The sequence below is a fragment of the Gigantopelta aegis genome, chromosome 1, assembly GCF_016097555.1.
Source record: "Gigantopelta aegis isolate Gae_Host chromosome 1, Gae_host_genome, whole genome shotgun sequence".
Taxonomy (NCBI): domain Eukaryota; kingdom Metazoa; phylum Mollusca; class Gastropoda; order Neomphalida; family Peltospiridae; genus Gigantopelta; species Gigantopelta aegis.
This window is the reverse complement of record NC_054699.1, coordinates 19,652,595-19,668,872: the sequence shown is the minus strand read 5'-3', so window position 1 is coordinate 19,668,872 and position 16,278 is coordinate 19,652,595. Positions and strand designations below refer to the sequence as shown.

General features: G+C 35.9%; 2 protein-coding genes across 5 annotated transcripts in view; both read right to left on the bottom strand.

Annotated features, from left to right (window-relative positions):
• Positions 1-3,771, bottom strand: part of LOC121371694 (TNF receptor-associated factor 3-like) — a 41,663-nt gene extending 37,892 nt beyond the window's left edge. The window contains exons 1-2 of the mRNA XM_041497779.1: positions 3,107-3,771; positions 2,682-2,850 (exon numbers count right to left, since the gene is read on the bottom strand). Of these exons, the coding sequence (XP_041353713.1) occupies positions 2,682-2,809 (128 nt within the window). The 5' untranslated portion in view covers positions 2,810-2,850; positions 3,107-3,771. The remainder of the gene's footprint in view (positions 1-2,681; positions 2,851-3,106) is intronic.
• Positions 3,772-5,362: 1,591 nt separating this feature from the next.
• LOC121392085 lies at positions 5,363-15,693 on the bottom strand. 4 transcript variants are annotated; one of them, XR_005960475.1, is made up of 3 exons: positions 15,230-15,693; positions 11,606-11,697; positions 5,363-5,920 (listed from the first exon to the last, which is right to left on the bottom strand). XR_005960475.1 is itself a non-coding variant. In XM_041523485.1 (2 exons), exons 1-2 carry the CDS (start codon positions 6,792-6,794, stop codon positions 5,745-5,747), a joined length of 378 nt encoding a protein of 125 aa, XP_041379419.1. In that variant the 5' UTR covers positions 6,795-6,867; the 3' UTR covers positions 5,363-5,744. The 4 variants fall into 4 exon arrangements, 2 of the variants coding, with proteins under 2 accessions (XP_041379419.1, XP_041379462.1); XR_005960426.1 differs by having other exon boundaries at positions 15,294-15,693; XM_041523485.1 differs by lacking the exons at positions 11,606-11,697; positions 15,230-15,693 and adding an exon at positions 6,593-6,867.
• Positions 15,694-16,278: the final 585 nt, after the last annotated feature.

The window sequence follows — 16,278 nt, the reverse complement described above, 5'->3', positions numbered from 1 at the left end:
AACATTGACATGGGCTAACCACATAAATGCAATTATTAAAAAATCTTCTTATCTGTTGTACATTTTTCAACCAAAGAGAAAATACTTTACCAAAAGACCAGATTAATATTCTACAGCTCTTACATATTACCTCACTTAGACTATTGCTCCACAATTTGGGGAACCTGTTCAAAACATTCTATAGAAAAACTTCAAAAAATCCAAAATCAAGCTGCAAGACTTATTACTGAAAAAAGCAAAGAAACGTCCACTGCAGAAATAATCAGCTCTCTCAAATGGCTTAAAACCAAAGAGAGAATTGACTTTAGAACCTGCCAGTTTGTCTACAAAGCCCTCAACTCCATCATATCTAGAAACAATGTTTCAAACAACTTCAGAAATTCACTCCTTAAATCTGAGGTCAACTAAACAGTCATATTTATGAATTAAAACCAAGAACAGAATTTTATCGCCAAAATTTTTCATGCAGGGGAGCTAAACTGTGGAACACACTACCTTCAAAGATAAAATATTCTCAATCCCTCGCCTCATTCAAATCCAGCTATTTTAAGCACTATTCAAATAATAATTAATTTTAAGATAAACCTTTGTTGTTGATTTTGATGTGTTTGTTAAAATAATTATGATGTATTGAGTTATCACTGAGTTCCTTAACAAACTGATTTAAATATTCATATGTGCTATTGTTCCTCATGCTATACATATTACATGTGTGTTGATGTTATTTCTTTGAATGTATGTATGTATAATATCATGTATAGATTAGAGAGGACCTCATGGGAGACCAGTCACCTTGTACTGAATGTGTTTACCCTCTGAAAATAAAGAATTTTATTATTATTATTATTATCATTATACAAATAAATGAGCTTTATAATGAGGTTAAAAACTTAAATGTTAATAAATCATCTGGAGATGACAACATAAGTCCACGAATACTTAAGTTAGGTGCTTTGGCAATTGCTTTTTTGTAAACATTTATTTTTAACAGGATTTAGACCAAAATACTCATGCCACACAGCACTTCTTGATATAGCTGATAAATGGTTACACGAAATGAATGAAGGAAATCTAAATGGAGTCATATTTCTTAATTTCAATAAAGCTTTTGATGTTGTGGACCATTCAATTCTGATTCAAAAGTTAAACATTTATTGCTGCAAAGGGAAGTCTCTTGACTTGTTCCAATCTTATTTAAATAACAGAACATAGCAAGTCACTATAGGAATGACAACATCAAAACCTAAGTCCACTCTTTATGGTGCTCCACAGGGTTCAATACAAGGACCTCTTCTTTTTATACTGTATATAAATGATCTTCCACTATACATTGAACATTTTAACACTTGTAAACTTGTATGTTTTAAAAATGTTTGTTTTGTTTAACGACACCACTAGAGCACATTAATTTATTAATCATCGGCTACTGAATGTCAAACATTTGGTAATTTAGACATATAGTCTTAGAGAGGAAACCCACTTCATTTTTCCATTAGTAGCAAAGGATCGTGTATATCACAGACAGGATAGCACATAGCCTTTGATATACCAGTCGTGGTGCACTGGCTGGAACGAGAAATAGCCCAATGGGCCCCACCAACGGGGATCAATCCTAGACCAATCGCGCATCAAGCGAGTTGTAAGTATGTATGCAGATGATTCAACAATGTTCATGTCAGGGGATATTGTTACTCAAATTCAAGATAAACTACAGCAAGATCTGAATAGTGTAGAAAAATGGTGTTCCTATAATAAAATGTTCATAAACACAAAAAAGACCAAATATATGACTATAGGAACAAGATAAAAAATTAAAATCCAAAATGACATTTCTCTTATAATAAATTCAGAACTTCTGCAACACACTGATTGAAAGAAACTTTTAGGAATCAAAGTTGATAATAATTTAAAATGGACAAATCAGGTTAAACGTGTGTTCCTTGATCGCTAAATGTCTGTATCTTTTATCGAAAAGCATTTTGTATGATGCAAGAAAATTTTCTATAATGGGTATATTTTACCACTCATCGATTAGGCCTACTGCTGTGTAATTTGGGGCAACTGTAATCAGGATGGATTAAAACGTTTACTAAAACTGCAAAAGAGTGCTGCAAGCATATTAGATGTAGATCCTATTACTGAATCTGCCACACTATTTAAATAAAAAGTTAAAATGGATGACAATAAGAAACATGCCTATGTTGTTATTTTGGGGGCCAATTGAAAATCCAATAATTACAAGATGATCCTGTTTTAACCATATTACATTATCATGCGTATACATGTATTAATCTTAATTTTGTTTTAATTATTACTATAAATACTATCTAAATCTGTTACATGTATGTTTCATTTAATAAATCATGTGAGAAGAACTTTATGAATTTAAAAAAAATAACCATGAAAATGATTTGGACTTAGCTTTTTCTACTCAACTTCAACAACACAAACTAAGCTTTTTTTGTGTGTAGAACCATGTGCAAGCTTCTACAAGTGTAAACATGCTTTCACAGTTGAAGATTTGCATGCAGCAAGCTTGCAAAAATTAAAACATGCTTGTGGGAATCATGCATAGTTGAAGATATGCAGGACAGTCAAATTAAGGTGCACCGAGTGTTTTAGCCAAGAATTTTTTTTTATTTTTTTATATATAAACAGTAGATGATTCATTGTTCAGTAACCTTGTTTGCATTGAATTGCGAAGAACATGTTTGCAATAACAACATTTATATCTGTCGTCTAAGTGAACGAAATCCGGATCTTCTTGTCCAAGCTCAGTGAAAGTACTCTTTAATGCCAAATTTGCCATCGAGAGAAACCGTAATCACATTTACTTCAGTAGGACTATTCCTGGAAGAAGAAAAAAAGAGATTTAATAGTCAAATTTGGCTCTGTGGCATTGAATTGAGTTTAGTTTTTAAGATGGGTCTTTGGTATTTAGTTCAACAGTGCTTAAAAGTAACACATATAGTTAAAATGGAAAGAAAGGAATATTGGTTTAATGACACATCATCGCATTTTAAATTGCATTTATTTGTCTAACATATAGTTATTTTAAAACATGTCTAGTATGACCAAGAGAGGAAACCACACAAACAATGATTACTTTATATTGTTTTAGCAAAGCCGTTTACAACTCCTGATGTTGTTGCAAATAGCGAAAAGTACTCTATGGCGTTTGTGTTGACGTCAAACACTTTTACGGGCCCCGGATTTTTAGTAAACGTTGATCTGCAGGTAACCGAATATGGCTCATGTGTCCAGGTAAACTCAGGCCCACATTTCATCATCGGAAAACCATTCATCTGAATCGCTACCATTGTTTTCAACAGACGAAATTTCGTCACTTCGGTTCATGTTTAATTACAGTCAGAATATCAGTATAAACTTGGAAAAACTCATTCAAAATTCGCTAGAACATGGGAGCAGCCATTACAGTGTGTCACATGGCAGCTATGGTCGCGCGAGATTTTGTCTAATTATAATATTGACGCGTCACTCGGCGCCAAATATGAACAGGTGTTACAAGCCGCTAAACCGGCCTGTCGTGCTGAGAGGCACTAGATATCGCTAGCCGGTAAACCGGCCTGTCGTGGTGAAAGAGTTAGAATCTCTCGCATACATGTAGCTGACACCCTCCGACTTGTTTACAGGTTGTCACGTGTGCTGGACCCTAGCTAAATGTTATTTTCAGCCACCCCCACCCATCCCATTTGTGTGGTGAAAAAGGATTATAATTATTATATATTCATATTCTTGAATGAAGGCTAAATTAAAGCTACTAGTGTGTGTGTATTTATATTTATATATTTACAATATTCATGATTACATGTGTATTTAATTTTTTTCTTAAATACAATCATCAACTACAGAACTAAAATTGAAGTGTCTAATTTGTGTTCTCAGTGTGAAGTGGCCCTTAAAATCTCTCGCATACATGTAGCTGACACCCTCCAACTTGTTTACAGTTGTCACGTGTGCTGGCTCCACACGATGATGTCAAACAGAAAACATTTTCAAGCATTTTTAATTGGGATTTTTTTTAAAACGTAACATCAATTAGTAGTGATTATCGTAGTTTTTGGTCAAAAGATGATCGCTGCAGATTCTACCCTATACGGTCCTTTCCTGTGGGCTAAAATTGTCAATTTGTTTTTTCCAAGCTAGCCTCGCGATGTAAACAATGTCCAGTATTTCGTGGATGTTCTATAGTCCGTCCAACAGAAAACACGTACTTTTATGCTATGGAATATGTCAAACAGTATTCACATATCGGTATTACAAAAAATTAAATTGAATGGTTTCGTGCACCGATTTTTCGTATTCTGGTCCCACGTCTCGAAAGCATCTGTATCGTTCTCTTTGATAAATGCGGCTAGACAAACCCTGTTGTGATGTCACACGTTATTACGTAACTCCTCGGTGTGTAGCTTCGAGTGTTCTTAATGCAATCGATTATTACAAATATATAAAAAAAAAACCCAGCTTTTTAGATCTTTTTAAAATTTAGTAGGATGCATATACAGTCAGACCTCGTTACAACGACCATGTTCGTCCCTGGGTCACTTTGTCGTTATATCGAAATTACCGGTGTATCGAATTGTCATGAGTTATCTCCATTGCCAAAATAATGTAACAAAAAATATTAATTAATATTAACTGATGACTCAACAGCATTTAAATAATTAATGTATCGTAATTATTATTAAAAACAACAAATACACATACATACATTAAATATGTTTTTAAAAAACATCATTAAATAACTATATTAAAAACAAAGCGCATTCGCCGTCAGTCTAATCAAGACATCTACAATGGGTACCTGTTTCGTTTACAAAAGATCATGAAAATAGCTTTTATTGTTCAAAGTTAATCCTTTAATTGGTTAACTAAAGGCCTATTTGCAAAAGCAATACAGGTCTACAGATTTCACAGACATCGGTAGCTCGGACAGCATGTGACACAGTCGGCTCATTACGAAATCAAGGATTCTAAGTGTGTACTGTCAACGTGCTACGGTATCTATGATTAAGTAATGTCGTTGCAAAGAGGTGTTTTCAGAGGTCGGATGCACGTTTGTTCCTAATTTGCTCTGTCGGTGTCGGAACGGGGGACCAGACAACTCGACCCGGGGGACAACTCGGCCCCGTGTCCGAGACAACTCGGCCCCGTGTGATAGTATGATAGTTGGCCATGTCGTAGTATTGTACTATAGTAATAATAATGCATTATACTGATAGATACCGCTAACTATATGGTCACCATTAAGAATGACAATTGTGCATGTCGTACGCACATATTGTAGTGTCGGATGGGTTTCTAGAAGTATTGTACTATAGAAATAACGCAAAAAACATCATTTGCCAAATTCTCACATTTATTACATTAAACACACATATATACGTAAAAAACCAACAGAACACATATACATAAATAGTTATAATAATGAAATAAAACACCAATCACCAAAAGAACATAGAAAGGCCTTCCTCTGTCGCCGTCGCATCTTCCTCTCCGAGACAAACCGGCATAACAAATATAAACATAAGTTTAAAGATCCACATATTCGCATAGTCACGTGTCTCAAAGTCTGCTACAAATTCAAGAAATGTATTTTAAATGTTTAATCCCCTAATATATAAATACCTGTCTCAAAATCGTTTTGGGATGTTTAGGTTAAGGTGGGACTAATTCAATACTAACAAAAACACATTCTTTTATTTCAGTAAGAATACTTTAATTTAAAAAACAACACTTGTCCAACAAGTTGTCTCTGGACTCCGGGCCGAGTTGTCTCGCGGTGGGCCGGGTTGTCTCAGAACTCTGGGCCGAGTTGTCTCGACGTGGGCCGAGTTGTCTGGGCCGAGTTGTCCTCCGGGCCGAGTTGTCTGGCATTCGTCGGAACGTGTGAATTCAGCTGTAGTGAACAGAATAACACTGATGTACATTTGTTCCCGACAATTTGTGATCGTATAGTGTAAATGTCGTCATAGTAACTAGGTCTGACTGTACATTGTAAACACGATATATAGGTAACAAAAGATAGCAAAATGCTTGTTTCATTCCAGAGGCACTTTAAGATGATGTAGGAAAGTTGTTTGTTTTGTTTAATCTTCTGAGTACTGGGGCGGATCCAGCTTTTCTGATGGGGGGGGGGGGTTTCCAAGACAAAAAGACAAGACTATAACATTATTTAAAGGCACTATTGGAAAATTACACGGTTCACATGGACCATAATATAATAGTGCTACAACAGGGACGTTGGTAGACGTATTCTACAGTGTTCTATACATTGACAGAATAAATAAATTTGTAAAAAACCTAAATAAAAGGGGCACATCTCAAATTTGAGGGGGGGGGGGGGGGGGGTCCGGACACCTTGGATCCCCCAGATCCGCCCCAGGAGTACTGCAGGCGAGATATCTCGCCCGACGTCACGTCAGTCGACATACTGTATACAGTGCATTCCCCAATTCATATTTTCCGCCGTTTTGCACACGACACTCACCGGAAACGGAAATATAATAAAAGAAAAAAAAAACATTTTCAAAATGGTGGCTTTTGTTTTAATTTTTTCAATTGAAAATACCTTGAAATTTTGAGTTCAAAAAGCGGTTTTCGGATAGATAACAATGGCGGCACGTCGCGGTCATTTTTAGGGATTGATAGCTGATCGTGACAGCTAATTTGATAATAAATTTGATCGTTTTACCGGAGTCCGGCGATTTCGCCACCGGGTGATCTCCACGGGCGAGATCGCCGTAAATTCCATATAGAGGGTTACGCGTCATTCTAGATTACCCACGATCCATAGCGGTCGGCCATGTTGGAAGGCATCGACATCTAATAATAGCTAAGGTCTCACTACACAGATGTCATCGGCCATTGAAACCCATGTTAAACTGCCCAACTTCAAGCGAAGATTGCCCATAGAACGGGTTCTCGTTGGCACAAACAACATACACCATTGCGAACATACATTATATAAGCATTTATTTTCACTCCAAAATTGAGAACATTTCTGTCTCAGTTTTTTGCTATATGACTGCATCTGGCTGTAGTACCGGTCTGAACAGGTGGTTCATTAACCGATTCACTCCGGCTGTCACTCGCGCTATATACCCATGTCCCAAAAGGTCGATGCACAATATTACAAAATAACATGGGCAAAATACAGCCAGAAGGCTTACCATTAAACATACATATTGTTTTAATTCTTCACCATTCCCTAGAAGTGAATATGTGAACCATAACATGTGTCACAATTAGGAACTATAGTGGACCATGATGAATGAACTCTCACCCAGACGTGATCTGTGTAGTGAGACCTTAAAGTCTAGTGACCGATTTTGTCAAACTTGGTTTGAAGTCAATTTGATAATTTGGGTCATTTACACCATGAAAAGCTATACTAGAGCCGTGTAACTTATGAACTCTAACCAATACACCAAAAGATAGATGCACCATACCATCCAATAAAACTTCATATCACATTGTTACTCCTTGGTCATCCACACAATAGATGGCCATCAAACAAGCAGCCACTATATGGTTATATATGACCTTGTTGGTAGTTCTTATATGGGGAACATACAAAGAAGCTAATTATCTAGTTAGTTCATTAAAAATATTAGTTTCCATCAATTGTTGCTATGGGCAACAATTGTTTCATAATGAAGTGTTGAAATCCTGTTTTTTTCTGTATATTTCAGCATGAAGATCCACATATTATATGGCAGATACAAATTCTACTTTGATAGTAGAATACTATGTTATATATTCACAATACCATCAAAACTGTTTGTCACTATGACTGTACATTCGAAAAAATTCATTATGCACAAAATCACAGAAATTAGGGTGAATTTAGATATTGACCTTGTGACCTTGAATTTTGATCTTTTACAATGAGAAACTCAGTGTTAGACACTCAGATAAATTTATTTATTACATGTAAGAACACTAGAATATACATATTGACACACACACCCCTAAAAAATATAAAGAAAATAAAAATAAAAATGATAAAAATAAATAAAATTGACATGTTTGCAATATGTACCCAAATAGGGCCCCCATACGCTTGGCTCAAATCCACATCGATGTAATTACCTTTTATAAGGATGCTACATTAGTACATTTTCATTTTGGCTTGCTAAACTTATATTTTTTGGGATAAACAGTAATTTCAAGTTTTACATTATGGTCTCACTACACAGATGTCATCTGCCATTGAAACCCATGTTAAACTGCCCAACTTCAAGCGAAGATTGCCCATAGAACGGGTTCTCGTTGGCACAAACAACATACACCATTGCGAACATACATTATATAAGCATTTATTTTCACTCCAAAATTGAGAACATTTCCGTCTCAGTTTTTTGCTATATGACTGCATCTGGCTGTAGTACCGGTCTGAACAGGTGGTTCATTAACCGATTCACTCCGGCTGTCACTCGCGCTATATACCCATGTCCCAAAAGGTCGATGCACAATATTACAAAATAACATGGGCAAAATACAGCCAGAAGGCTTACCATTAAACATACATATTGTTTTAATTCTTCACCATTTCCTAGAAGTGAATATGTGAACCATAACATGCATCTTCATTTCGAACAATCAAAACCAATGTCCATCTACTTGAATAAAACAAACCAGTTATTTGGACAGGTGACAATATTGGTGGACAAGTATATTTCTAGATGTAATTGTCCTGTGGACTAGTAAAACATTGTGCTTATTTCTATCACTGGCAAGGAATATTTTATATGCACCATCCCAGAGACAGGGTAGCACATACCACATCCTTTGATATACCAGCCGTGGTGCACTGGTTGGAACACGGAATAGCCCAATGTGCCCACAGACAGGGATCGATCCCACACCAGACAAGCAGTTTACCACTGGACTGCGTCCCAGACCCTATGTAACAAAGTAATGACACCTATATAGGTGCTGACAAAATAACTAATCACTAAAAAAGTGTTGTTAAATTATAATCATCATAACTGAATTTAACTTGCAATATTGAGGCCTGTAATTTTGTCCCCCATTTTTTGACACTGTACACGTTTCGCCCTCCCAGGGCTCATCAGTGCAGCTTGGGTTTCATATCAATTAGTATTGATAAGAAAACTGCAGACGTGTTTTTTGGTGAGTTCTTTGGTGAGTTTGTCATAGTTCACATAGTTTTATAATTAAATTCAATGTTCATAAATCCATCACCAGTGATACTAAATACCTGTAAATGTGTACAGTAGTTTGTATTTGAAAAGTTATTTTCTTTTAGTTTTATTAAAACATTTCACTTTCTTCACTGCCACTCCCTTCCTATAGCCAATACAATACCACTTTCCAGTGGGTGCTTTCTTTAATTTCATACAAGATAAATGAAACCATTCAAATGGCTTGTGGGGACAGTCTCCTGAATCGCATGCGATCATTGAATCATCACAAATACAATATAGTGCTGGATCTTCATCTGATTTGTCAAGTGTAGCACCAGAATTGATGGATCAGTCGGCAGTTCTGGTACACAGTCTTTGAGCAAAGTACTGACTGTACTCTGAGGATTTTTCATTTTCCACATTAAAACGTGTGTCAAGTGAATGGACAGCAGTTGATACTTTTTTCTTGCTCACCAGCTGGGTTTTTTTTTACATGGGCTATTCTTTCTGATTAGCAGCAAGGGATCTTTTATTTGCGCTTCCCACAGGCAGGATAGCACAAACCATGGCCTTTGTTGAACCAGTTATGGATCACTGGTCGGTGCAAGTGGTTTACACCTACCCATTGAGCCTTGCGGTGCACTCACTCAGGGTTTGGAGTCGGTATCTGGATTAAAAATCCTATGCCTCGACTGAGATCCGAACCCAGTACCTACCAGCCTGTAGACCGATGACCTACCACGACGCCACCGAGGCCGGTCCTGTTCATAGAGTAACATGTGTCTGCGTGGCAAGATATAATTTTATGTTTCTTTGTTCATCTAGTTTCCAAAAGTTAACAATAAAAATGTATATCTTTTAATTGTTTTATCTTGAATTTGTATTTAGAGAAGTGACGCTTTCTGTAGAATATTATGTAGAACATAAAATATTATAAGAGGTTAAGTAATATTAATATTATTCCAATGGAAATAGTTCGGCCCGTATCCCTCTATATCAAAGGCTCTAAAGAGCACTGGAGCACATCAATTAATTAATCATCGGCTGTTGGATGTTAAAAAGGGTACAGGTCGAACTCTTTCCGCCATTTTGTTGCTGTGGCTATATATATGGTCGCCTTGACCAAACTTTGAACCTTGCTTACAATAGTCATTGGTCATGACTGGTTATGCAAAACCAGATGGTTTACTTGAATTTGTTTTTGCGTACACAGTAACCCATAAATAGCTTATTATTAATTTAGTTTTCTATATATAAAGAAAAAAGAAATTGTGACACTTTTTGTATAATGACCCATTCCTACCCCTCCCCAACGTAGCTACCCAGTTTTCAATGTCCCTTGTGTCCCCACACCTCATACATGGATAGCATATCACAGATACACACACACACACCCATCGTTCCTACGGACCTGGGGCCTAATTCACTAAAGTCTCGCAATTTTGTGATCTCGCAGTGCAATGCTAAAAGACTTGCAAAGAGGATGCTTTGTTGTCTAGCAGGGCTTAAGAGACCTTTGTGAATAAGGCCCCTGTTTCATAAACCAAAATCTCAAAATCGTCTTATGCACGTGTCAACCTCAGACAATGTCAGACATGCCGGTTCAAGCATGAAGTAGCTATACATATGACGGCCATGTATATAATCATGGCTAATGAAGTTTGACTATAAACACGGCATAATAATAATAATAATCATCATCATCTTCATAATCCTAATGCAAAGGTGGCACAGATGGTACGGTACGGCCCAGCGGTACGGCCATGTCTGTACCAATTTTCAAATAGGTACGGCATGTGACCGTACCACTTTTTTGTTCATATTTTTTGTATTTGTAAAAATGTCCTTTACAGGTGAATTTGAAAGGAGTCTGGCAACCTCGAGCCGTACCACTATTTTTTATACAGCGCCACTCCTGTAATGAAAATGAATAATTATTCTGCACGATTACACTACATTTGGCAAAATTACATAACAAAAAAATAATATATATATTATAGATATTAAAATAAAAATAGGAATTAAATGAGAGTGCTCTTCCTTGCATGGGTACTCGAGTACTTGGATTATTATAAAACACGCCATGTCGAATCTTGTCAGTGGATCCATAAGTAAGACAGCACGGGGTGGAATTCAAATATAATAGAATTATGAGCCAAATAGAGGTTGAGATAACTGTATCGATACATACACTTCTTGAAGGTCAGACAAATTTCAATAATGGCTGCCGATTCGCATAGCAAACTCATAGCCGATAGCAAACTCAACCGATCAAGTTTTCGCCGTAATTTATTTAGAAATATCGTTGTTTAATTAAAAAGCCGACAAGAGGAGACATTCAAGTGTTTCACTACAGGGTACATTTACGATTACAAAGTGATTTAAATCGACACATTTTTTTTTACTTCAGAGGAGCATAAAACAAGTCTTACCCATGAATGTCCAAATTTACTTTTGTTCTTTTGGTGTAAGTCTTCCTTGCAAATGTTAACAGAATAAGTGTGGGACTCGTGGTAACAATATACTGAAATGAAAAAACAAGAAAAAACAGGGTAAAATATTTTACGAGAACCATTGTTCTATTCGAGTGTCGGTTACCCAAACTTTAAAATCACGAGAACGGCCAATTGGTTATGTAGTGAACAATTACATTCTAAAATTAAAAGTACCATACTCAATAATTAAAGTGAAAATCAGTTTATGTTTCTGAACCATCCATGTAGCACAGAACCATAGTTCAAGTGAAATTATGTTTGAAGGAGGGGGACTAGTGGATGCAAAACCAGCATAATTAAAGTTTGCTTTGTTTAAAGACACCACTAGAGCACATTGATTTATTAATCATCAGCTGTTGGATGTCAAATTTTTTGTACTTTTGACATGTATAGTCTAGAGTGCAAACCTGCTATATTTTCCCATTACCGGGTAGTAGCAAGGTATCTTTTATATACACCACCCAACAGACAAGATAGCACATACCACAGCCTTTGGTATACTAGTCGTGATGCACTGGCTTAAATCAAATCAAACCGAGAAACCGTAACTGGCAGAGGTGTTCCAATTGCAAAAAATCACAAATCTTTTTATTTATTTTTTCCTTTAAAAAATTTCAGGGTTATTACATAAAATTTGGGCAGGTCAGGAAACCGGAAACACACACACACACACATATATTAGGCCTAATTTATAAAATTCCAGACAGTACTTCCTTATCCACCTAAACCTCACAACCATATACAGGTATATAGGCTACTCCCTCACCCCAACATACACACACTCCTACACATTCACCAAATATTTTTTTTTTATAATAATAACATACTTGTCAACTGACACATTTGGCGTGAGTCTCACACTTTTTTGTAAGAAAGATCACGCTCTCACGCAAGGCTACTACAATCTCACGCTTTTTAAAATAAACTATTTTATAATAGTGATTTGTATTTTGGAGCCGAATGGAATTACGTGCAGGGTCTCTGTATTAGTTACGGGCCATTCCATATTTGGTCCATGGGTGTGGAAATTTCAAAATGATCTGATAAACTAAGTTTTTATTTTAACTTAAAATTAACATCCTTAAAGCCGCACACCCTAGTTCCATCCAGCGAAAATAAATTATAATTTGGTTAATCTACAAACCTGTAACACACTTAGATCACGTTTTTATCAAATGGAGTGAAAAAGCAGGTTTTATTATCGATAAATACCATGGGAATCCCCATGTCCCAATTGCTTGAAATAATTTTGAAAGTTAGTATTCTGATGTTACCGGTAGATGTCGCTTGAAGCACAACAATGCCTACGTCACAACAAATTTCACAGACTTGGGGTGCGTTTCTTTCACCTCTCCTGGACATGTTCCAACTGTTCTGTCCTGGTTGTATCCCTTCTCCAGATATCGTAAGACTTAGCAAAATTATTGGTTTTAAGGGTTTGTAACGTTTTGTATTGAGACACTTACTTGTCTGAACTTTATTGTTACTGAAAATGTTCACGAACTGTGAAGAAAAATCTCACAAATGAACAACAAATCGGATGTTGATTGCGCGAACCGTGCACGAGAAAACAAACCGAACCAAAATGATAACGGTCACGTGATATACCAACGTCTGTGACATTGAAATGGAAATATCCCCTATAAAAATAGATTAGAACTTGTCTGCTCAACGGTTTTTTCTCAGACGTGTGTGCGATTTATGAAATACGAAAAATGCATTTTGTGGTATTACAAAAACCAGGATTACCAAAAAAACACTTCAGGTGAATGGAAATGTATATTCTAAATAATAAACGGTAAGTAAAGTGCAATTTTATTTGTGAAAAAATGGGTTTAATAGCGAAAAACAACGCCGTAATGGTTAACAACTAGCCGTAACTAGGGTGTGTCCCTTTAAGCATATACAAATATATATTTATTGCCAACTTACTTATGTTTTATGGGTTTTAATGACAGTTTTATTTGAAAAATTAATTTTTGTAAGCCAGGACATGACATTTGTTTTTTGGTAGTGTTTCATTACTGTTATGCCAAATTAAAAAATTAGGTATATCAGGACATCATACCTAAAATATACTGCATATGAAAAGACTACTTTGCCTTTTTTCATATCATAATTAGTATATTAAATTATTTTTCAAAATGTATAATGTCATGTCCTGGCTGATTTGACATATAAAAGTTAGTTTTATTTTAAAGCTATTTTTCAGAAGAAAAAAATCCTTTTTAATTCTCCTCCTTCTCAATGTTCCAAATATAAATAGAAGGTATAATGATGACTGGTTGTATTAAATGATTAAAATAACCACCTCAAAGTTTGAGCCAGGATGTAACATTGAGCCATTATGTGACATTCAAGATGGTGGGTTACAACTGAGTAAAGATTAAAAATGTATTAAATCTCTCTATATAGAGAAATGGGCAAAACTGACTAGATAATGCACGAGTACCTATAAAAAATTACTTTTATTTTCAATATTTCTGCCCTCACCAACAAGAATCAGAAACAGAGAAACTGGTTGGTCGGGGGAGGGGGAGCATGTCTGAATATTTAATATGGATTTGTATAGATACAAAAATATATATACTATTATCACTTAATTCTATGCTTCTATGTTTTGACTAAACTGAATTATTGATAATCCACCAAATTAAAGAATATTGTATAACCAAATGTTCCATATTTTAAATCCAAACTGGTGTACACATGCAATACATATTGTGTCAAAGAATTGTTCAAATACAATGTGCTGCTAAAATCTTAAAGGGACATTCCTAAGTTTGCAGCAAAGTTTAATATGTTATTGACTAACAGAAACTTTTTAACGATTGTAATTACATACCAAATATATATGTCTGCATAAAATATTCGTGACTGTATATTAAACGTGTTTCTGATCGTTCTAATATTTGTGCTAGGTCAAATTTCATTTTATTTCTTAATTATTATTTTTTTCGTACATACAAAATTATTTGAATACAAAATCCAGTTTGGGATTCTTACAAATATTAAGATGACCAGAAACACATTGAATGTACAGACACTGACATTCTAAACAAGAAAATGTATTTAATATATAAGTTTAATCGTAGAACTATTTTATTAGTCAGAAACATTTTACAATGCAGCAAACTCAGGAACGTCCCTTTAAGTTTATTCCTTGGCAGATACAGGTATCCAAACATGAATTAGAATAACCAACATTCCTCCAGTGAAGGATGTAATTGGTAAATATAAAACTTGGGTTGGAAGAATTCAAATCATTTGTATTGTTGAGATTCTTGCTATTGTCATCCATCAACAATTTATATACATTGTTGACAGTTTGGCCAATCAGTTACTAGTAATGATGAACAGAAAGAGGAAACTGTCCAAAACCTATAACATCTTTACTGACTGGGGTTCATATTTTGAATTCCAGTTTGAAGCAGATGATCATAACATTACCAATACAAGGAAAAATATGATACAGTGAAACCCCTCAACACCGGACCCCCTCTAAAACCGGACGTTTTCCGCGGTCCCGTGATTTACACATCTATTAACACTATATTTTACCCCTCTAAAGTGAACACCGGTCAAACAATTCAGTCCCAATGTGTCAACTTAGTGTAAATCCTACCCCTGAAAACCGACCGATCAAACCGATACCAATCAATATGGCGCCCACCTGTCTGTGAACACCGATGGCTAGTGCAATATGCGCATGCTCGAGATCGCTGTTATCAGTGTAATCACCGCTGCATACAGTACAGGTACCGCTCAGCAGGCAAGATTAGCAACTTGACAATAAACAATTAAAAGGACTGATCGCAAGCTTTGGTATGGAGTTAACTACTGTAAACACATTGATTGTGTTGAAATTATGGTTAACATTATTGGGTTAGATGTCTTTATTAAGTTACGAGTGTGTTTTAAGGTCTTAAATGTGATCCTTCACAAACATGTCTCATGATTTGCTTCAAAGATTGACACAAATAACAGGGAATTTAATTTGCTGCCTTCCTATTGTGTGAATGTGTTGGGTTGTTTTTTGTTTTTTTAAACGTTTGTTTAGCGAAATAAAGAGTAAGCAAAAGTATATGTTGGCTTTGCGTAGTCGAATAGATGTTAGTAGTGTTTCATTTTCAAATGTTACTTTGAAATATCTACCCGCGAACACAACTTCACACCTTCAGCCTCTTGACCAGGGGATTATTCGCGCCTTTAAAGCCAGGTACCGCCGACACATGCTCCGTTATCTTGTTAGACTTTAAATGTTTCGGAAGCAGTTCAAAATTCTTATGTTTATTTTTTTATAAATAGTCTAACGCATTTTACTTTGGCGCCCGTTCAATTGCTCAAAATCACCTTAAAACTTTTCGGCCGAGCAGTCTTAACCATTTTTGGCTAAAATTTCAGAGTCCAGACATGTATCGGTATGCAGTACTCTTTGTAGACTTAGGTAAAAAACAGGCTTCACCGAGGAATCGAAATTCAGCCAATCAGAACACGGCTCCCACTCGGTGTTACTTCTTGTTTATGATGTGTCTGCTATTCGGTCCGCGCTTACTAAATGGCTTTTTTCCAAATTCCGCCCACCTCAAACTTACCCCCCCCCCCCCCCC